Source organism: Schistocerca serialis, chromosome 2, assembly GCF_023864345.2.
Source record: "Schistocerca serialis cubense isolate TAMUIC-IGC-003099 chromosome 2, iqSchSeri2.2, whole genome shotgun sequence".
NCBI classification, from domain to species: domain Eukaryota; kingdom Metazoa; phylum Arthropoda; class Insecta; order Orthoptera; family Acrididae; genus Schistocerca; species Schistocerca serialis.
In genome coordinates, this window is record NC_064639.1 from 435,630,356 (window position 1) to 435,653,021 (window position 22,666).

At 38.6% G+C, this 22,666-nt stretch overlaps 1 protein-coding gene across 1 annotated transcript in view; it reads left to right on the forward strand.

Moving 5' to 3' along the window:
• The window catches only part of LOC126456042 (A-kinase anchor protein 9-like), a 499,264-nt gene that overhangs the window by 63,874 nt on the left and 412,724 nt on the right, over positions 1 to 22,666 (forward strand). Inside the window, exon 3 of the mRNA XM_050091796.1 lies at positions 2,557 to 2,704. Coding sequence (XP_049947753.1) covers positions 2,557 to 2,704 — 148 coding nt within the window. The remainder of the gene's footprint in view (positions 1 to 2,556; positions 2,705 to 22,666) is intronic.

A 22,666-nucleotide genomic window follows, 5' to 3' on the forward strand; every position in this document is an offset into this window, starting at 1 on the left:
CGACAAGAGGTTGAAAAAGATGTATGGAGATGCTGCTGTCGATCGCAGTACAGTTAGTCGGTGGGCAAGCAGGTTACGTGATGAAAGTGGGCACGGCAATATTGAGGATTGTCCTCGCAGCAGCAGGCCTCATACTGCACACACTCCAGACAATGTGCAGAGAGTTAACGAATTGGTGACTGCTGACAGATGCATCACAGTGAACGAATTGTCATGCTACGTTGGGATAGGGGAAGGAAGTGTTTGCAGAATACTGAAAGTGTTGGCGTTAAAAAAGGTTTGTGCCAGGTGGGTTCCCAGGATGTTGACAGTGGATCACAAAGAAACAAGAAAAAGATATGCAGCAAACTTTTGGAACAGTACGAGAATGGTGGAAATGAATTTCTTGGAAGAATTGTGACAGGTGATGAAACATGGCTCCATCATTTTTCACCAGAGACGAAGAGGCAATCAGTTGAGTGGCATCATGCAAATTCACCCAAGAAAAAAAAAAATTCAAAACCACACCTTCTGCTGGAAAAGTTATGGCTATGGTGTTTTTCGATTCCGAAGGACTCTTGCTTGTGGACATCATGCCAAGTGGAACCACCATACATTCTGATGCATATGTGATGACACTGAAGAAACCTCAAGCTGAGCTGAGTCATGTTCAACCACATCGGCATGCATAACAATGCATGGCCACATGTCAGTCAAAAAACCATGGAAGCGATGACAAAACTCGGATGGACACGTTGGTTCCAAGATGGCGTAAGGCAGTTGAGAGGGATGGAAATTATGTGGAGGAATGAAAATGTTGTTCCTAAAGGATGTATCTACACACTGTAAAACTTTCAAACATGTAGCTTAAAAGATGGATTAAAATATATATATATATATATATTGTGCATATTTTTTGGAGTGACTCTCGTACATTATAAAATAGGTTTCATGACAGTTTGGGCATAAACTGCCATGTAGTGCTATCCCTGATGTTACTAAATCTGTACATTAAGCAAGCAATAATGGAAATGAAGGACACATTTGGAAAATGAGACGAAGTTCGTGGAGAAGAGATAAAAACTTTTAGGTTTGCTGAGGACATCGTAATTCTTTCAGAAATGGCAAAGAATTTGGAAGAGCAGTTGAGTGGAATGGATGGTGTCTTGAAAAGAGTGTACGAGATGTACATTTAAAAAAGTAAAATAATGGTGATGGTGCATATTCAGATTAAATTAAGTGATGCTGTGGAAATTCAATTAGGAAATGAGACACAACAAGTAATAGATGAATTTTGCCATTTGAACAACAAAAAATTACTTATGCCCAAACTAGAGTAGATATAAAATGCACACTGGCAATAATGAGAAAAACATTTCTGAAAAAGAGGATATTGTTAACACTGAATTTAAGTTCTAGAGAGCCTTTTCTGAAGGTATTTATATCGAATGAAATCTTGTAAAGAAGTGAAATGTGGGCAGTAAAGAGTTCAGATGAGAAGAGCATTGAATCCTTTGAAATTTTGTGCTACAGAGGAAGGTTGAAGATTAGATGGATGAATTGAGTAACTGATGAGACACTGAGTTGAAATGTGGGGGTGGTGGTGGGGGGGGGGGGGGGGAGGGAGAATTTATGGTGCAACTTGATTAAAGAAGGGATCAGTGGATAGGGCACACACAGAGGCAATAAGAAATTATCGGTTTTGTGATAAAGGGAAGTGTATGTGGAGGGGGGGGGGGAGTAAAAATTGTAGTTGGATATGAAGGCTTGAATGGATATAGGTTGCAGTAGTTATATAAAAATGAAGAGAGTATTATGATTATGTGACAGACTAAAATGGAGAGCTGAATTAAACCAATTTATGGATTGAAAACAGCAACAACAACTCTCAAGGGTGTAGAAATGCGCAAAACTTTTATAATAAAGTCATGAGGAAAGAAATTTTGATTTCTGTTGTGGATGAAAATTTACGGTATTAATTTTAGATGATGACTGAAAGTGGAAAAAGACACAATCAAAGTGTGATGTTCTTGGTGTGTGACTGTCAGAACAGCAGACCTACTACTACTAAAATGTGAATTTCACAATTTACAGCTGTAGTTAACTATGTTTGTGACAGCTGATTTATTTTTCAGGTGATACCCTTAGATAAAGATTAGTTGTCAGTACTTCCATAGTAACAGATTTTTTTTTGTCTAAAAACTTAAAACAAAAATTACAAAGTATAGGCAAACCAGCTTCTGACCTGAATAACAGCTCCCTCAAAAGTCGTAGTGCATCACAAACCTGCAGAACTGAAGCTTTCTGTGACAGGATTCAAAGGGAAAGTTTAGACTGGAAAAGAAGGCATGGAATGAGAGAGATAGGGGTATAATGAAGTAAAAAGTAAAACTTGTACATTTATCGTGTCTTTTACCCATGTATTTGCAGTTGGTATATTTTAATTTTGTTTGAGTCATATTTGATTGTTTTGAAATATGTTTTGTTCATACTAAGATATATTTTTTGTTTTGTAGCTTATGTTTGTTGCAATATTATCAAAGTTACTCTGTTTTATTTTCCATTGCTTTTGTGCAGGATGAACTTGAGAGAGGTGAGGAAAGTGGTGCCTGCAAGCAAAACACGCCCACAGATATAAATTATGGAACTCCAGACAATGTGAATGATTCACATGTTTTAAATAGGTTACAGACACACATAAGAGAATTGGAGGAAATAGTTGAAGGTATGATGTTGACCATCTTGTTACTTGCCTTTTGATATTTGGGTTAGAGCTGATAGTTATCAATATTAAGTGTACAGTTTGAGTATGGAACAGTTCACATTGATTTAGGGCAATATAACCTAACAAGCAATTCTGGATAGCTTGCAATTTGAAAATGAACATTAACAGTGAATAGTTTTGTAAAAAGGAAAATGAAATTTAGAAAATTGTGAAATCACAGAGGGACAGAACATCGGGCCATTACCGTATTTATTCGAATCTAAGCTGCACTTTTTTCCGGTTTTCATAATCCGAAAAACCTCCTGCAGCTTAGAATCGGGTGCAAAGTAAGCGAAAGTTCTGAAAAATGTTGGTAGATGCCGCCACAACTAACTTCTGCTGTCGAATATATGTAGCGCTACACAGGCATGCTTTGCAGGCACAAAGATACATACTAGCGCCAAAACCTCTGCGTCAGTAAATAAATTAAAAGAAAAGGTAGAAGAATGTAAACATTATGCCATGTATTCTTTCATGTTTGCTGCTATCTCATTTAAATCCGGTATGCCTAATAAACTACGAAACTAGAGTGAGGCAACAGCAAACACGGAAGAATAGACATATCATGTCATATTTATATTCATATTATTCTTATGCTGAATAGTGATACAGTCAGAAACAAAGCTCAGCAACTGACTAGATTTTTAAATCTAAGATGACTCTAATTTCTGCGCAGAATGTAATGTCCTAAAGAGGCGTCTACAAAGATTTTCAAATGGAGAAAATTTTTCGATAAACTCTCGTTCAGAACATCTTCTATCATACACAGTCTATTTCTTGGGTATTGTTGATTATTATCAAAGAAAGCAGCAGTGTAAGTAACAACTAACAGCAGTCTCTTGCCATTGTTTCGCTTATGAGACAATTCCTCTTTTTTTTTTTTAAATTGTAAGCCGCGCTCAAAAGCAAGCCATGCCACGAGCGGCGACAGGTCCTAAACACTCATTATCAGAATGCGACAAACAATGCATGACACAGTACAATAATGCATTTTCAGCTTAGAGTGACATAAACACCTATAACAAAGAGAACGACACTTATCAGATCGAAGCAAAATAAGCAACCGATTCAAACCAGACAAAACACGTGAAAAAGAAAGGATACCCATATAAATATGGATGGAGTGCCTGACACATAGCAGTGGCTACTTGGTAAAGCTTAACTGTTAAGCTTACGACTCAAACCAAACTACTGTAGCTGAACGTCATCATTTCGACCTAAATTGTGTCTCATGTTACAATGGACCAACTTGATTTTGATTTGGAGGTGCGGTCTAAAACTTTTCTCTCCCCTTGAATTTTGAGTCTCAAATTTCAGGTGCAGCTTATATCCAGGAAAATTTTTTTTCCTTGATTTCGAGGCTCATTTTTCAGATGCGGTTCAGATTCGAGTGTGGCTTAGATTCGAATAAATACGGTACTTACCTTCAGGCAGTGTATGCTCAGCAACTGGGTAGTGGCCATAATGAAGATGTGTCCATTCCAGCACTCTCATGCCATGTGTGGAAAACCATCCAGTGACCATTCTTTACTTAGTAAACTACAGGAGTCATTTCACATGTTGCTCTTCTTCTGATGTTATATGATTTGCTCATGGTGAGGCTAGAGTAGGTGGTAATGGGTGGATGAATGGGGCAAGGATATGCAGAAAGGAGGCCAAGGAGATTTTTTGTGATGCTAATGTTCTTTCAGGAAATGACTTAAGAATTTAAAGTCTTCCAGGTAAATAAATATTTTTATAATAAACTTTATTGCACACAAGTTATGCATACAGCTGTCTGTGATTGATTGTACACGTTAGTACATGGTATCGGTCACAATGTTTTTCACAGAGTTCACATGTGCATATCGACTCTGGGTCGTGTATGTCTTTGTCCTGCAGATTATGTGATGGTAGCCATGTACCACCATGGAATTTATGAAGTGTCTCAGCTCCTGGTTTGTGCCGGTCCGTGCTCTGTTCGTCATGGCCTCTGAAGAGTTGAACTCTGGCCCCATCTCCTCCTTTTTCTTCACCCTCGCTAGCTGTAGTTTATTCCAGTCATCTGTGTAGGGCAAGTTGAATTTCAATCTCAGGTCTTCTACTGGAAATGTTTCTCTCGCATGTTCGTATGCTAGTCTTGGCTTGGTGTACTTGGAAACTCCGAGGGCTGCCTCCAGGAATCTGGCTTCCAGTTTTTCTATTCGTAATAGGTGTCCATAGCTTAGCTTTTCCCATGTTATCTCTAATCCATATGTTAGAATAGGAATGATTTTGGCTTTGAATAAGGCCATGGCTGTATACAGGGATAATTTGCTTAGGGACTTAATGTCATAGATGGCCTAGGTTGTGGGTGCTGCTCATTGTGTTTGTGGATTCTGTATGAGTGGGCTGTTGTCTGACCTTCTACACCCAGATAATTGAAGTTGTTCGTAGTTTGTAGAGTTTATTGTTTGAGGTATATTTTGTCCTTCGTGGATAGACGTCCTCCTTTCCTGAAGACCATGTGTACAATCCTTTCTGCATTTATCTGCAATCCATTGTGTTCAGACCATGTTCCAAGAACATTTATTCCTTTCTGTAGTTCATTTGTATCATGTGATCCTGTCACCATGTCATCTGCATGTATATAGATGTTGAGGGACGGAGCCCAAGTTCTTATTGCTAGGACCATCTTGTGTGTGGCTATGTTGAAGAGAAGGGGGCTTAGGAGGTCTCCTTGTAACACTCCATTTGTCTGTGTAATTTCTTGTGGGTTTGTTACATTGTCTGATATTATGATAGTGTTTTTGCTCAGGATGTTATGTGTCAAGATGCTTAATTCCTTGTTTTGTTCTATTATCTGTTCCAATTTGGTACATGTTATAGTACTGTTGAGATTGTCAAACGCCTTTGTGAAATTGATGAATACTGTGTGCAATTTTCCTTTTGGGAGTCTTATTTTCTCCTCTGTGTCATGTATGAGGTTTTTGACTGTGTGTTGGGTGCATCGGCCTTTCCTGAATTCAAATTGTTCCTCTGGAATCTTGTTGTCAATTACTTATGTTACTCTTACCTTCATTGGGCTCGTCAGAATTTTGAGGAGGTTGTTCTCTAGTGCGATTCCCCAGTGCGAGTTTGGGCCATGTGGTTCTCCTTTCCCCCTGTGCAGCATTCTGATTGTCTGGGTTCTCCATCTCTTTGGGATTCGTCCTGTGTGCAGACATAAGTTCATCATGTCCATAATTGCTGGACGTGTTCGTTGAATATCCCATCCAGCCCTGCTGCCTTCTTGTTCTTCATTGTTGATTAGTGTTTCTAATTTCCTCTGCCGTGAATCTTCTGATGTCTTCATATTTTCTTGTTGTTTCATGAGCTTTGTTGACTCTTTGTTGATTTAGGATGTTGGTGAAGAGGTCCTCCCAGACTGGCATCTCTGTTTTCCCCATTGTCTGTAACTGTCGTGGCTTCAGAGCTATGTAGGGGTTTTCTTTTGATTCTTTCACCACTCTTCTAGCCTCGAGTTCCGTGAAATTGTCCCGTTTTTTTCTTTAGGTGGTTCTTATATTCTTTGAGTCTGCTAATGTGATCAGATCATCCTGTTTTTGTGTGTGTTTAATCACGTGGAGGGCTAATAAGACTCTCTTTCTCTCTGTGTAGCATTGTTGATCGAACCACCTCTTTGCCTTTCTCTTGTTGGTTGTGGTGGTTGTGGTTTTAATTATGTCTTCTAGACCTGTTGCTGCAGCATCTAAGTACATTTCCTGTATTTTGTTTTTAAAGACGGTAAGCTTGTCTCCATTTTCGGCTGTTTTATTCTCATCTATCTTTCTGGAGTTTCTTCTCGTGTGCTTTGTTTTCCGTTGTGTGCATTTAGGTTCTTTCATTTTGAAGGTAGATGTCACTAAACAGTGTTTCTTTATTGTTGTCTCTGCAGCAGAATATATCACCTTGTGGTCTGTTATTTCGAGATTGTTACCTTTGTAAAGGATTATGTCTATGGTGCTGCTACCATTGTATGTGTGAAATATGCGTTGTTTTCTCTCTTGTTGTTGTGAATCCCTCTTCAGCCACCATCTGTAGTAGTTCCTTACTTCTGCAGTCGTTTTTTTTTTTTTTTTCAGGAATGTGTTTTGAGTGGAAACCGGGGATTTCTATATTGTCCGTTGCAAATGTCTCTGTTAGGATGATTATGTCATGGCTTCTTAGAAGCTCGCCTTCCGTCAAATCTAAAGCGCTTCTTAGTTCTTCTACATTCTAAAGAAGTTGGTTAAACTTCAAGCTTGGCACCTCAGCTTCGGGGGTGAAAAAACCACTATCTTGTAATTAGCCCACCTTCAGGCCATTTTTCTGGATCTGTGATTTTGTGAAGCTCATTTAGTGTCATGCCTATGTTGTAGGCTTTTAGTGTTCCTCTGGATTTTATTTCCTCACATTCTATTATTTCCATCACCTCCCGAGGTGTCGGATAAGTTTTTACAGTGTAGAGTTTCAGTGTAGCCGTCCTATGTAGAGCCACGCTCTGCATACTGGTGCCTGGAGTGCGTCTTCTGTTGAGTCCGTTTCTTGTTGAGGTTGTTGCTGCATGCCCACTACTGTTGGGGTCACTGTCTGTTGATTCCTTCGGCGGTTCCTCCGCATGACTTCAATCCATGCTTGATTGTTTTCTTTGCTGGTCGTTTTTTCGGAGTCTGCTTCCTTTTTGTCATCCCTTGGTGTGATCTCCTTGTCTTTCTTGTTGTTGATTATGACTCCTTGTGTAGTTGGCGGGTTGAGGACTTTTCACATTGTTTCTTTTGGTTTGGTTTCGCTTGGTATGGTCTCGGCTGTCGTTGTTGCTGTGGCCCCGGGCCCAGCTAAGTGTGTAATTTTGGTTCTGATTTTTTTCATCTATTAAATTTCTTAGATTGTTGGTGATATGTTCCATCATGGCTTCCATTTTTTGTGTTAGTTTTTTTCTTCTAGTTTGTCTTCATCTTCTCTTTCCAACTCGTTTGTTTTCGCGGGTTGTAGAGTATCGTGTCATATCTTCTTGCTGTCTTTGCTGAATGGGTTGCCCTCGTGGCTGCTAGGTGTCGGCACTGGTAGGTTGCTGCCCGACTGTTTGTGTGTGTGTGGGGGGCTACTTGGTGTTGCCTCCTGACTGCCGTGAGTGCTCTGCTGTTCAACAGGTGTCGCTGGCATCTGGTTTCCGTACGTTGTTTCTTGTTTCAGGCCACTAGATGTCGCTAGTTGCCCTGCTGAGTAACTGTCGTCTTCCTCTGTTTCTGTTCTTTTGCCTGTTTTATCCTTATTTTGAAGATTCTTTGTTGCCTTTTCAATTGCCTCTAAGGCTGAGTGTAGATATGCAAATAAGTTTTGGATGTCACTTACGGTGCTGTGCAGAGTTTCCTTGGATTATTTTTTCAGGTAACTGCCTCCTTCCACTATATTTACTATTTGTGACAGGGTACCATCAAGATGCAGCTTGGTCTTCTGCCATCATGATTTATTTTTGGGAAATGGTTGTGCCTTGAGGAAGTGTAATTTTCTTTCTTTTTCACCCATACATATTTCATTGGAGTTTCACCCTCATGAGTGGGTTCCCTTTGTTTTGTGTCAAATAAAAGGAAACATTTGCAAATTAATACATATAATTTTACGGTGTGGATATTGTATTCATAACATTTTAACAAAATATATACCTTAGTAGCCCCTTCTGTTGTTAATGTAGATGTTTGTTGTCTGCAGTACAGCTGATATTTTGGTGCAATTTGTCATTGGGTTCCATAAATTCCATCATGTAAAATAGCCTTCTGGGATGTGGAAGTGTCAAGCTGTATGTTAGAAGGCAGAAGCAACTTCTGCTTGGCTGCGTCTGTAAATGTACGCTGACAATAAGTTATGACCATTGCTGATATGTGCACCCTGATCATTATTAGTTACAACACTACTTTACGTATGCAGTAGGAGAAAACAGTACATACGTAGCTATTTGTTTACTGGAAAAGTTAAAAACAAGGAATATGAATGTTAATATTAATGGGAATTTGCCTTATAGAACATGTGGCTAGTAAGATACTCTCCTACTTTGTTGATGAATATCAGGGGAATTCCAATTTCCTGTCTGATGTCTATCAACAACCTGTTAAAGACTTTTGCACCAGAATATAAAACGCTATTCTGGGCATAGATAGGGTCACATAATGTATTTGGGAAGTACTATTTTTCTGAGTTTAGTTGGGAATATCAGAGTTCATCCTAAATTCACTCTTATTTTTAACCACAAGCTTCTTTAGTAAGCGAATATATTGACACATGAGGGAGAGAATCCCAATGTTCCTAAAGAGCCTTCTGGGAGGTGTTTGGTCATGATCTCAACACAATATTCTCAGTGCACCCTTTTCTAGAACAGATAATTGTTTGACCTTTCATGCATTTTATCATAGGACAGCACTCAGTGAGATTATGCAAAGTGTGTTAGCAATCCCACCTGCAGATCAGTAGGGTGAGAGAGATTTCTAATTCAAAAACATCAGAGCAGGCAGAACTGAGCTTTTTGATTAACTTACCCACGTGTTAAACCTAAGTTAGTTCGTTGTATCTGGATACCGAGAAATTTCAAACACTGGAACTGTATCTTGGTTTTATTGTTCTTCTTTATTTTTTTATTTTTGGAATTGCATTAAGTGAAGTGTTCCAAGATTTTCTGATTACTAGTTGTAAACCTGTTTCATTATTCACCTCTCTTTTTGTATTGTGGATGTGTTTGTGCTCTTTATCAGTATACTCATTTTGTCAGTAAATGCCAAACATTTTAGAAGTTCCATAGATGTATTTGGTAAATGATTACTGCAGGTCAAGAACTGGAGTGCGGCAAGTACTGAACCATGTGGGACACCATATTTAATGTTTCCCCACTCCGAATTGTTATCGCTGAAAAACTGCTTGTTGCTGACAAGATCCCATTGAAAATGCCTGCTGTTGACAATAATTGTCTTTAGTTTGCTTTACTCACTGAGCCTGTTTGCTAAATGGATTTATAATACATTGATTAGCTACAGCCATTGATGTAATATGTGGTTTGTAATGTGCACTAATGTAGAAAGAGGACACATTGTTTTCAAAAAATCTCTAAAAGTGCTTGACCAATTTACTTCAGATTTTTACACAATGCTCTAATAAACTTCGGATAGACTTCAGCTCTATATTTTGCAAACAGCACTGTACAGATTTTCTATTAAAACTGGCTGTGAGAAATAAAATGCTGTGAAATGTGCAGTTTCGTTTTGTTTCTCACAGTTGGTGTTAATTGTGATGGCAGAGTGTTAAACCATTAGACAGATTGTTTATTCCATATACATTGTTGCAGAAAAAATTACTACACCAAGAGGAAGTTGTTTGACATAAACAAAAGTTGGTAGGCATGCTTCTACATCTAAAAGATTCCTATTCAGATTTCACACTAGTCATGTAAGAGTAGTGCTAAGAGGGTCACTATGAGAATGCAAATCGGATTTGCTTTAAATACATGCTGTAACAGTCATTAGCTTAAGTTACCTTTGAGATTGGATGTGATGAGCTGATGTTAGTCAATAATGCCTTTAAGGTGACAGAGACACCATTTTCAACACCTTACAGAGTTTGAATGATGCCTCGATGCGAGTGATGGCTGTTCGATGGTTACAAGGAGTCCAGTTGGGGCCTGAAACCATCCTGTCTGTATGTTGTACACACTGGACCTGCACCTGGTGTTATTGTCTGGAGAGCAATTTCGTATGAGAGCAGAAGCACTCTCGTAGTTGTCCCATGCACCCAGATTGCAAAATTGTGTGTCAGTCTGGTGATTCAACCTGTTGTGCTTCCATTCTTGAATGGCATTTCAGGGGATGTTTGCCAACAGGATAATTCTTGCCCACATGTCACTGTTGTCACCCAATGTGCTCTACAGATTGTTCACTTGGCCCATTCGATCATGATATCTGTTTCCCATCAAGCACATATGGGACATCATTGTACGGCAATGCCAGCATCATTGACAAACACATTAACCGTCCTTGTATTCACTGACCAATGCAACAGGGAAGGAAGTCAATCCCACAAGCTGACACTTGACCCCCACACAACACAATGCATGCACTTTTGCATGCTGTCATTCAACAGTCTGTCAGTTACATGATTTATTAATGTGCCAGCATTTCACGTTTGCAATAGCTTTTTGTGCTTGCATTAACCTGTGATCTTGCAATGTTAGTCACTTAAATATGTTACCCAGATTGACATATTTCCTAAATTTCATTGTTCTACACTAATTATTTTTTGGTGTTGATATTTAGTTTTCCATTAGCGTATATTGTTTCCCCCAAATACCTTATCTCCCTGTACCTTTACATACATATAATTTTAAGCAAACATTGTATACACAACACTGTGCTGTACCCATTTGCAGACTAAAACTACGACAAGTAAAGTCATTGAAGCTACTATCCTCACAGTTCAGCAGCTGGAAAGATCACTACCATAGCCTGTATACTAATGATCCCAAATGATTTACTCATCCATTTTAAGTGAATTCTATTACCAATTAAAATGTCATTTGCAGTAACAATAAACAAGGCTCAAGGTGAGACATTTAAATATGTTGAACTGATTTATGATCAGAGTGGATTTTGCATGGTCAGTTGTACGTTGCCCTCTCATGAACTGGTAATTCAAAAAACCACCTCGTACTCTCACCAGACAGTATTCAAAAAATTAAAATATTGTATATTCTGGAGTTTTGTAATTGTATTGTGTACAACAAATTACAAAAGAAACTTATGAACAATAAAAACCTAAAATGAAAATGAAGGAGTCCTTTTCATTCACATTCTAAATGATCTTTTATAATTTTGAGTTCTGTACCTTGGAAAGTGGTGAAAGTCACAACAGGAGCAGAAATTTGTGTCCGGGCACAATTTCCAGGGATACTCCAGATTAGGACATATATCCAGGTCCTATACATATTTAGCAATTATGAAACATTGGCAGGTTCGCTAGTTTGGCGTATAAGATACAAAAGCTTCTGGTGCATGAGGCTTGTGATCCAGGCAATGACATGGCACTAAAAGCAACAGACAGATGCAGATCCTAAAGTGGTGTTTAATATGGTTCTCAGGAAGTAACTCTCAGTACAACCAGTGTCGTAGCAAGATATTTAAATCCTCACTTTGTTTCTTACTTTCTCATAAATCAAATGCAGATAAAATTAAATGAAAGCAGCGACAAGGAATGGATAACATCTGTGTTTAAAATATATTGTGTGTGGAAGAGGGGCCTTTACACTATTCAGAGGACAAGCTGTATCAGAACTTAAAAATCCATTGTAGAACTTCAGTCTGTTATAGACTGACTGAACTGTTTGTACTGTGCATGAAAAAGATGAAACTATTCCAGAATAATGCTAAAACCATCCAGATCCTAGAGGGCAACCAGTGGCCTGCGGGTCAGATCTGACCTGCAATTGGTTTAGATCTACATCTACGTGATTACTCTGCTGTTCACAATAATGTTCCTGGCAGAGGGTTCAATGAACCACCTTCAAACTGTCTCTCTACCATTCCACTCTCGAACGGTGCACTGAAAAAATGCGCCATGTGTGAGCCCTGATTTCTCTTTATTGTATCATGATGATCATTTCTCCCTATGTAGGTGGGTGCCAACAGAATGTTTTTGCAATCGGAGGAGAAAACTGGTGATTGAAATTTCATGAGAAGATCCCATCACAACAAAAAACGCCTTTGTTTTAATGATTGTCACTCCAGTTCACGTATCATGTCTGTGGCACCATCTCCCATACTTCGCGATAATACAAAACGATCTTCCCTTCTTTGTACTTTTTCAGTGTCATCCATCAGTCCCACCTGATGAGGATCCCACACCACACAGCAGTACTCCAGAATAGGGCAGACAAGTGTGGTGTAAGCAGTCTCTTTAGTAGACCTGTTGCACCTTCTAAGTGTTCTGCCAATGAATCGCAGTCTTTGGTTTGCTCCACCCACAACATTATGTATGTGATCATTCCAATTTAGGATATTTGTAATTATAATCCCAAAGCATTTAGTTGAACTTACAGCCTTCAGATTTGTGTGACTTATCATGTAATAGAAATTTATTGGATTTCTTTCAGCACTCATGTGAATAACTTCACAATTTTCTTTAATTAGGGTCAATTGCCACTTTTTTCTCCATACAGGTATCTTATCTAAATCATTTTGCAATTTGTTTTGGTCATCTGATGACTTTACAACACAGTAAATGACAGCATCATGTGCAAACAATCAAAGACAGCTACTGAGATTGTCTCCTATGTTGTTAATGTAAATCAGGAACATCTGTTACTACGAACTGTGGCCTTTTTGACAGGAAATCACGAATGCATTCCCACAACTGCGGCAGTGTTCCGTAGGCATGCAGTTTAGTTAGAAGGTGCTTGTGAGGAACAGTGTCAAAAGCCTTCTCGAAATGTAAAAATATAGATTCAATTTGATATCCCCTGTCCCCCTGTCAGTAGCACTCATTACTTCATGAGTATAAAGAGCTAGTTGTGTTTCACAAGAACGATATTTTCTGATTTCAATCTGGCCCATGGGACAAATCCAAAAATTACTCCTAACTGTTTGTTGAGTGGGATTGCCTACCTCAACACCGTATTTTGTTTTTCGAACATCTTTCTCATATTAACAGTAGTAAATAATTATTTACCGTTATGAACATATTAGAACACTGCAACTGTTGAAATTGGAGGTAATGTGTAATGAATTAGTTGCAACCAGTTGCTTTCATAGGCGTTTACTCCCTGGATGACATTTCAAGACTTGAACCCATCTTCAGATGTTTACATTTATCTATGTGTTGTGAACATTGTTTCTGAAGGAGATGCCTTGAACCTATCTTCAGATGTTTACATTTATTTACATGTTGTGAACATGGTTTCTGTACGAACAGCATCGCAGAATTTTGGATTGGACATTTCGAAAACAGCTGTTGTCATGTGGCATCAGTAAAGATACAGTGTTGATGACGCGCAAATAAAACTAAACATCTGATGATGGGGTGATCATAAAATGAACATACTCTCAAAACCATGTGTTTGGAGACATAATTTGTTGTCATGCCACCTCAGGAAAAGGGTGCAATTCATAGTGGTGCATTAACCCATAAACATTGACATCAAAAATGCTATAGTTTGACTTTAGGCGCTAGAAGCACTGCTGTTGCGTCACATGACGAAGTGTCTCATGAGTTCAAGTAAGCTTGTGTATCAGATCCACATATGAGCAGTGTGTGTCCATGCCTGACGTGGAGCTTTGTTAAATCAGAGAAAAAGGAAAATCAATGAGATAGACCAAACTGATTACCCAGATAGTAACTGGTGGAGAAAAACGATGACACACTGATATTTTTAGTTGCCAAATTCAAAGATTTCAAACAGTCCATGTAAGATAAACTACTAAATACTGATGAATTGAATTTCTGTAGAAACACTGTTTATGCTAGAGAGAACCATTGGGATAAACACTAAAACTGCTAAGGAAATTTCCACATTTTAGCAACATAAGAAAATTTGTAATTCTTCTGGCTGAGATGGTGTTTTTAACAGAAATAAATTTTGTACTTACATGATTGGACGTCACTTAAGGAATCGTGACGATCAGTTGACTCAGAGCTTATTCCGGTCAGAGCCGCCAGTGGTTGTGGTCATGTGTGCATGAGGTGTACTTGCTTCTGTGAATATGTGTGTGTGTGTAGCCATTCAGGCTATAACAGCCTGGTGTAAGTCTTATTCCCTTAGAAACTTGTATTACATAGTTTCAAACAAGTCAGAATCACCTGTACTTGCACCATGAACAGACATTATAGCCATAAAATAAATGAAACACTATGTGCAACATTCCTTTGGGCTTTGTTGATAAAACAGTAATAAATTGATTAAGGAACACAGTTTGAAGTGTTTCACTGTTAAAGTATCTTCCATTGCACATACTTTCATTACATGTTATCTATTGAATTACTTTTTGGTTAGTGAGGTAAATTAAATAAATTATTCATTCCGCAAAAGCAAACAGTAAGAATATTTTGTGAAGTAGATAGCTGCAGATCTTGCAAATCGATCTTGTAAGAGCTTTCAATTTTTACTCATTTCCACACAGGGTTAGTCCTTTGCAGTATGTAATGCTAATAACAGCAACCAGTTCCAGTGACATTTACACAAACAAAATGCAAGGTATAAAAGTAATGTCTGTCTAGACTTGCGTCAGGGTGGGATTGTATGTTGTGGTGCACAGGTCTTTAATCAGTTCCTGTCTGAAAGGAAGGAAGACTGAAAGAAAGAAACTGACAAACCTATAAATTCAAAAGAAAATTCAAATCAAATCTTACATTAGTCATCCTTTTCAGTGGATTATGTACATTAAAAAATTGAACATAACTGTCATCTACATGAAATTAGGTATGTTTTTGTAAACAGACCTCTGTTGTTACAAATGTAGGCAGCTCTTTTTCCATGATAAATATCAATGTTGCCAAATGGATACTCATCTAGCAAAATGAAATATACGGCAGCTATTTAAAATAATCTTGAAAGAAGCAGTTTTTTAAGTAATAGGTTTCCTAATAATTGCACAATATTAAATTTAGTCAAAAAACTACAAGTAGTTTATAGCAGATTAACAATACTTAATAATTAATATCGTTTCTCAATACTACCTCCCTGTTAATTCCTCAGCTGCAAATGTTTTTCTTTTTGAAATCTGGGGAATGCTGTGAATGAATGAAACAGATGAAGGTTGCTTCCAATATGTATTTCTTTAGGCTTTGTTGCATTGTTTGCTTGTTTTGTTCCAGGGTGTACTGAAAAGTAATGCCTCCAAATTTCTCATGTGAAAACTCATAAAACTTGTAAAATAAAACAAATGTTAATTAACATTCTACATCTTGGTTCTTCATGTCTGTATATTATATCTTAACAGTCACCCTGGTAAGAGGAACAAGTTTCTCCCAATGAGGGACCAGTTTGTTAATACCGTGACAGTAGAATATTGGCCTTTCTTAATGGAGCCATAACTTCACCTTTGCTTACACCACTTCATCACTATCAAAGTGAAGTCCTTGAAGGTGTTCTTTAAGTTTTGGAAACAGATAAAACTTACCAGCCAGATATTCCAGAACCAAAGAAACAGAGATGAAAATGCTGTTTGTCAATTATCTTGAATCCTTTTAGACACAAGTATTTTAGAAATAGAAAATGAAATCCTTTGACCACTACAAAATAGGAGATCTTGGTTATTTGTTTTTGGAGGTCTTGTGAATTCAAAATTTTAGGTAGTTTTGGGTCCATTAATGGTTTCAAAATCAGAATTTGGTCTCAAAGATGCCACAACATTCAATAAACATATTAATATTTGGAGAGTTGGGGGGAGAGGGTGATCTGTACAAGTTACACTAATTTTTCTCAGTTTGGGATCACTTTATTGAGTTTTAAAGTTTTGTACACTGTAATGTGCTGTAGGTCTGAAAGTTAACCTCTTGATTGAGATGGTGGTCAGTTTTGGCTCTGAAAAGACAGATGCATGAGGGAGTTGAGTGCCTATTACTCTAACAGCCAACCTCATCCAAAGCCAACTAAAACATTACTGTATTTATTTTATATTAAGCACAAACAAGCACATTACAAACTTGATATCACATGCCAACAGATACATTTAGTAAATACGACACATCGAAAATGTATGGAAGTAACTCTTGGATCACACACTGACTCGCAAACAGCATTTCGAGAATACAGGAATGAAGGTGGGAGCCAGAAGTAATATCCTTCGTAAGATCACTGGTAGTATGTGGGGCTCGTGAACATAAATCCTAAGAACGACAGCACGAGCAACATGTTACAGTGCTGCAGATTATGCGTGCACAGTTTGCTATAAATCCACCCATGCAATCATAATGTACTAGATAATAAACAAAACATGTAGGCTTCTTTCAGGTTGTCTGAAATCTACACCACTTGTAAAATTATTAACTCACCATGAAGTATCTGCTAACATGGAGAGAACAGATCAGGCTCATCCAGAAAATCATCCACTCACTACATGGACAAGTTCCAGCAGCCATGATGTTGAGGTCCAGTAGTAGCTTCCTCAAGACCACTCTAGTCTTGTAAAGAATAGCAGCCAAAGCATGAAAACAATTCTGCCTGGCCTCACCCTTCGGAAACCCTCCCACATGGGTATAAACAAAACTGGATCGTGTAGAGGTCACTCAACAGTCTTCATTCTGGGGTGGGGGAACACAATTCATTATCATTATCTTCCAGTAACCTATGTAGGTACATTGAATTTTATGATACCAGTGAATGTATAAATCTACAAAAAATAGTATCAAAAAATCAGTAATCAAAAAACCAAACCTCACTGCATTCTGGTACATAAATTTGCCTAGAAACCAAAACTCACTGCAAAAACTGCTTCACTGGGTTTATATAGCTAGAACAAAGTTAACTATTCCAAGAAATCAAAGTTCATAGTCAAAACTGGCATTGAAAATTTCACTTGTCCTACATAGCTAGAACAAACTCCCTGATACCCACAAACCATAAGTAAACACCATTAATTGCCAAACCAAAGAAAACAAAACTCTAGTCCATATGTAATTTTCATTAACAGTAACTTACATATGCAACTAAATCACAAGACACTACACCAAATAAAAATACTTCTTAAAAATATTACTATCCAACCAAAACCCACCTTACAAAAAAGTCTGATTTAGCAGAAAAAGGTAAAACTAATGAATGCATCTGAAGCCAGTTAAAAGAGATTGCCGTTTGTCAGAATCATAAGTACCATACTGAAATGTAGATAATAAGTACATCTACTAATATAAATCATTTAAATTTCCATACAGTGCACTGAAAATTATGTTTTAAGAGAAACACACAAAAATTGTATAGTAGGTGTTAGTGGGTAGCATTGACTAATTAGAAAAGATGAGAATGTAGCTGTTGATATGCCATCACACAAGCAGCTGAAAATATGCAGCAGCACAGGGAACTATTGTGCAGAATGCTGCAACATAAAACGGATTGTTGTGTAAATGCAAACTGTAGTGTTAGCTGCTTGTCTAACAACTATCATAGAAATAGGAATATTCTAAAAACACTCCAGCAAGGGTTTGAAACAGTCTCTTTAAGAGTGATAGCTGTGAGAGCATGACCGAGCTGTCATGTTCGTACCTAACCCAGACCTCAGGCTACCCAGCAAATCAATCCGTACCACACCAGTCTTTTCCCATTCATGTTAGTCAGCTTTGACATCCTGCTGTCCAACTGTAATATTGCAATCTAACCTAGACTTCAGGCTATACTGTAAATTGAGGTGACAAAAGACATTGGATACTTCCTAATATCCTGCCAGACCTCCGTTTTCCCGGCATAGTGCAGCAACTTGTGGTGTGGTGGACTCAGCAAGTGATTGGAAGTCCCCTGCAGAAATATTGAACCATGCTATATCTATAGCCATCCATTAAGTGTTGCTGGTGGAGGATATTCTGCACAAACTGACCTCTCAATTATGTCCCATAAATGTTCATTGCAGTTCATGTCAGGCAATCTGGATGGCCAAATCATTCACTCAGATTGTTCAAAATATTCTTCAAACTAGTCGTGAACAGTTGTGGCCCATTGACATGGTGCATTGTCATCCACAAAAAATTCTCTCATTGTTTGGGAAAATGAAGTCCATGAATGGCTACAAATGATGTCCAAGTAGCTGTGCATAACCATTTCTAGTCAGTGATTGGTTCAGGTCCATGTGAACACAACCCACACCATTATGGAGCCACCACCAGCCTCCACAGTGCTTTGTTAACATGTCTTTATAGGTCTTGCCACACTCCAGCCTTGCCATCAGCTCTTACCAACTGAAATCAGGATTCGCGTGACCAGACAACAGTTTTTCAGTCGTCTAGGGTCCAACTGATATGGTCACAAGCCCAGGAGAGGCATTGCAGGTGATGTCGTGCTATTAGCAAAGGCACTTGCATTGGTTGTCTGCTGCCATAATCCATTAAAACCAAATTTAACCATACTCATCTAATGGTTACATTTTTCATACGTCCCGAATTGATTTCTAAGGTAACGTCACGCAGTGTTGCTTGTTTGTTAGCACTGACGACTCTACGCAAATGGCACTGCACTCTCGGTCGTTAACTGAAGGCTGTCAGCCACTGGGCTGTCTGTGGTTAGAGGTAATGTCTAAAATTCAGTTTTTTTGGTATACCATTGATCTAAGAATATTGAATTTCCAAAATGGAATGTCTCGTACATCTAGCTCCAAGTACAAGTCTGCATTCGAAGTCCGTCAATTCCCATTGTGTGGCCATAATTGTGTCAGAAACCTTTTCACGTGACTACAAATGACAACTCCACAGATGCACTGCCCTTTTATACCTTGCATATGCAATACTACTACCATCTGTATATGTGCATATCACTGTCTCAAGACTTTTGTCACCTCACTGTAGATCTGGCTGTTATAATAGTCAGCTTTCTTGCATTTATGTTCATTGGCTTCATAAAATCGCAACCAAACTATATCAGTCCAAATTGCAAATTAATCTAGACCTCAGTCTGTATTACAAATCCGTCTGTACCGTAGCCAGTTATTTTCGATTCACATTTTTTGCATTTGCTAACTCGCAACCAAACTATAACATTCCAGTTTAATCCAGACCTCTGACTATGCTATGAATTACCGTGTCACCACATCCACATTTCTTCTGTGCTAATTTGCACATTTACTGAAAGATATGCTACATTCTTCGGTTTCTGGCACTAGTTTCTAAATATTTTGCAAGAGATGTTATTGAAGTCTCCAGTTAGCATTGCTGTCTCACCTCTGGTCCAGACTAATACTTCAGTTTAGTCAAAAAGCCACCATTCATTAACAAACAAAACTCTAAGAAACTAAAAAAATCCACCCACTCTCCCTAAACCACCACCTGTCCTCCGAAAACGACTCGCCCAGCAACTTAAAAAAAAAGCAAATAACACTAAAATTGACACAAATAAGATCATCATATAGTCTTTCAAAATAAACAAGAATAAACAAAATCTGGCAGCAACTTTTGTCAGCTTTGTGCACTTGCCATATTTATAGCAATGCATATATTCAGCTAGCACACCATAGAGCTGCAAAAACTTAATGATGCTGGTCATATCATTTCCAGAGCAACTACTAACAATTCCAAACCATAAAACAAAGTACTCTTCACTTTCTAACTTCAGCTGCAACTACTGACTAAAAAAAGATAAAACATGACAAATTATTATAAAAACATTAAAAGTCCACACTAGAGTGCACCTCCATATATTACCAAAAACCTTCTTCAAAGTCGCCACCCAGCCATGATGTCACACAACACTATATCGTAATATCACAAGTTAAATCTAAGCCCTGATACCGTATGTTTCAGTTGACTCCAAACTGTTGTACCAATTGTCTTTTTATCTTGACACATTGTTCAGTTGTTCATTAAATATCCCTATTTACTTTTCACATAAAATTCAGTGTAATGTATTTCCAACATGCAATGTGCACCATTTGTGGTATGGTCAGCTCTAAGTTCTTTCTTTTGTAATAAATTTGAGGGAGTCTGCCTGAGTGCATCACTGAACCCAAGATACCTCTGAGTAGATTTTTCTGTGGTAATGAAGTGTAAAAAATTTTATTACTGACATGTACTGAGGGCAAATCTGACTTTCTGTGATGAGGACCAGCTATCATCACCAATTACTTAATTCTGTGGAAGGAGAAAATGTCAAATGTCATGGGGCTATGTGTTCCAACACACTATTCCCTGCAATCTTCCACAGTCCAATGGTTAATGCTGCTAGCTGCTGATGCAAATGTTCTAGGTTTGATTCCCAGTGCCCACCTGTGATTTTTCTGTAGCAGAAAATCCTGGAACGGAGCCTAACCAGCTTCATCAGATCAGATGGGAAGCTGCTTGGATAAACAAACAGTGAAAATAACAGGCAGGCCGCAAGGCTTGCACCAAGTTAGTAACCACATGCATTTACTACTGGCTGTCAGAGCCTGATTCTGATTGTAGTTTTGCACTCATAGTGCATTAATGTTGGTGAATGCCCAGTCATCAGATTTTATTTTGTTACTGACATAACTCTCCAAAGCTCTTCTTGCCACAAGGTCTTTGAAGTAACTTTAACTGACAAGTGATCTGTTTTCACATCACCGTGTACGTCCTCATAAAATTGTTTTAAGGTGCAACAACTACATAAATACTCTGGTATCCAAAATTAAAGCAACAAACTACTATTTCCCTGTCCTGTGTCTAATTCACAATATAATCATTCAGACTGTCAACAGATGTTGTTACGATAGTGTTCTGCACGGAAGATGGCATTCCTATCAACAGACAACTGCGCCAGCAATGATGTCAGGGCACCTATCAAGCAGGGTATTGTTTGCAGGGTAGTCCCACTTCCACAATCGCTGTGTACAGTCACAGACAGTGCAGTGTGACACAGAGAAGATGCCTACAGACTCTCTGGTGTGGAGGGCCACAGAAAGAATGGAAGCAGAAGATTCACAAACTGATGTGGCCCAGTGGCTTAATGTGAATTGTTCTGTTCTTTCCCAGAAGAGGTAACAGTTTAAAGAGACTGGAACTGTTTCCCAGAGGCCAGGACAAGGCAGACCATGTGTGACATAAGAAAGAGTGGACCATTATTTGGCTGGAACTGCATGATGGAACCACCTTAATACTGCACTGCAACTGGCATCTGACCTCACAGCATCTCCTGGACGTGTTGCATTGTACAGAAGGCTTCAGAAGAGTAGCTTTTATTGTTGGAGACCTGCAGTCTGTTTACCTCTGGCATGTCTTCACAGAAGAAAACGTCTAGAGAGGAGCAGTCAGCATGCTACCTGGATGGTCGATTGTTCTTTTCACAAATGAGTCCCGTTTGGTCTGGAGAGCGATTCTTGATGGATTCACATCTGGAGGGCATGTGGAACACGATTTCGGGACCCAAACATTGTGGAAAGAGACCAATACTGAGGAGGATCCATAATGGTGTGGGCAGGGGTTATGTTGACCATTCGAACACCTCTTCCTGCAATTGTATGGGTGAATCAGCAAGATTTAACTGCTGTCAGGTATCGTGAGGAGATCTTGGGGATCTCATGCACTATTGTTGCAAGGTGCTGTGGGGACAGACTTCATATTGAAGGACGATAATGCTCGACCTCATAGAGCATGCGTCGTTGATGTTTTTTTGGAAACAGAGGATACTGCATGCATAGCGTTGCCTGGTTACTCTCCAATTTGAATCCCATAGAGCATGTCTGAGATGAATTAGGGAGATGGGTTGCATCATGTCAGCATCAACCAACCACTCTCCAAGTCTTGCGAGCAGCTCTGCAGGAAGAATGGGCACTATTTCCTCAACATGAGCTGGATGACATCCTTTACAGCATGTCCCATTGTTGTCAGGCCTGTATTGGTGCCATAGGTGGTAACATCCCATACTGAGCACATTAACCAGTTGTCAGAATGTGTGTGCAAATCCGTTAAGATGAAAAAAAATGAAGAAAATTTTTGTCTCCTATTATGCATGTTGCAGTTGATAACACTCTGTAGTCTTTACACTGTTTCTACTTTACAATCACCTGTTTGTACTGCTTTGTGGCAAAATAAACACAACCTTGCAAAATTTCCTTTTGTTGCTTTAATTTTGGACACCAGTGTAGTCAAAAATTTATGACAATTTGCTTTTAGTGGATGAAAATGTTCCGAATCTGGTTGACAGAATGGAAGTTTATTTTAATATCCTTGGCCCTCATCATCATCATCAGTTCTACTTACAATGAGAAACAGGAACTGCAAATGTTTATCTCTCTATGTTCTCTCTTTCTCTTTCTTTCT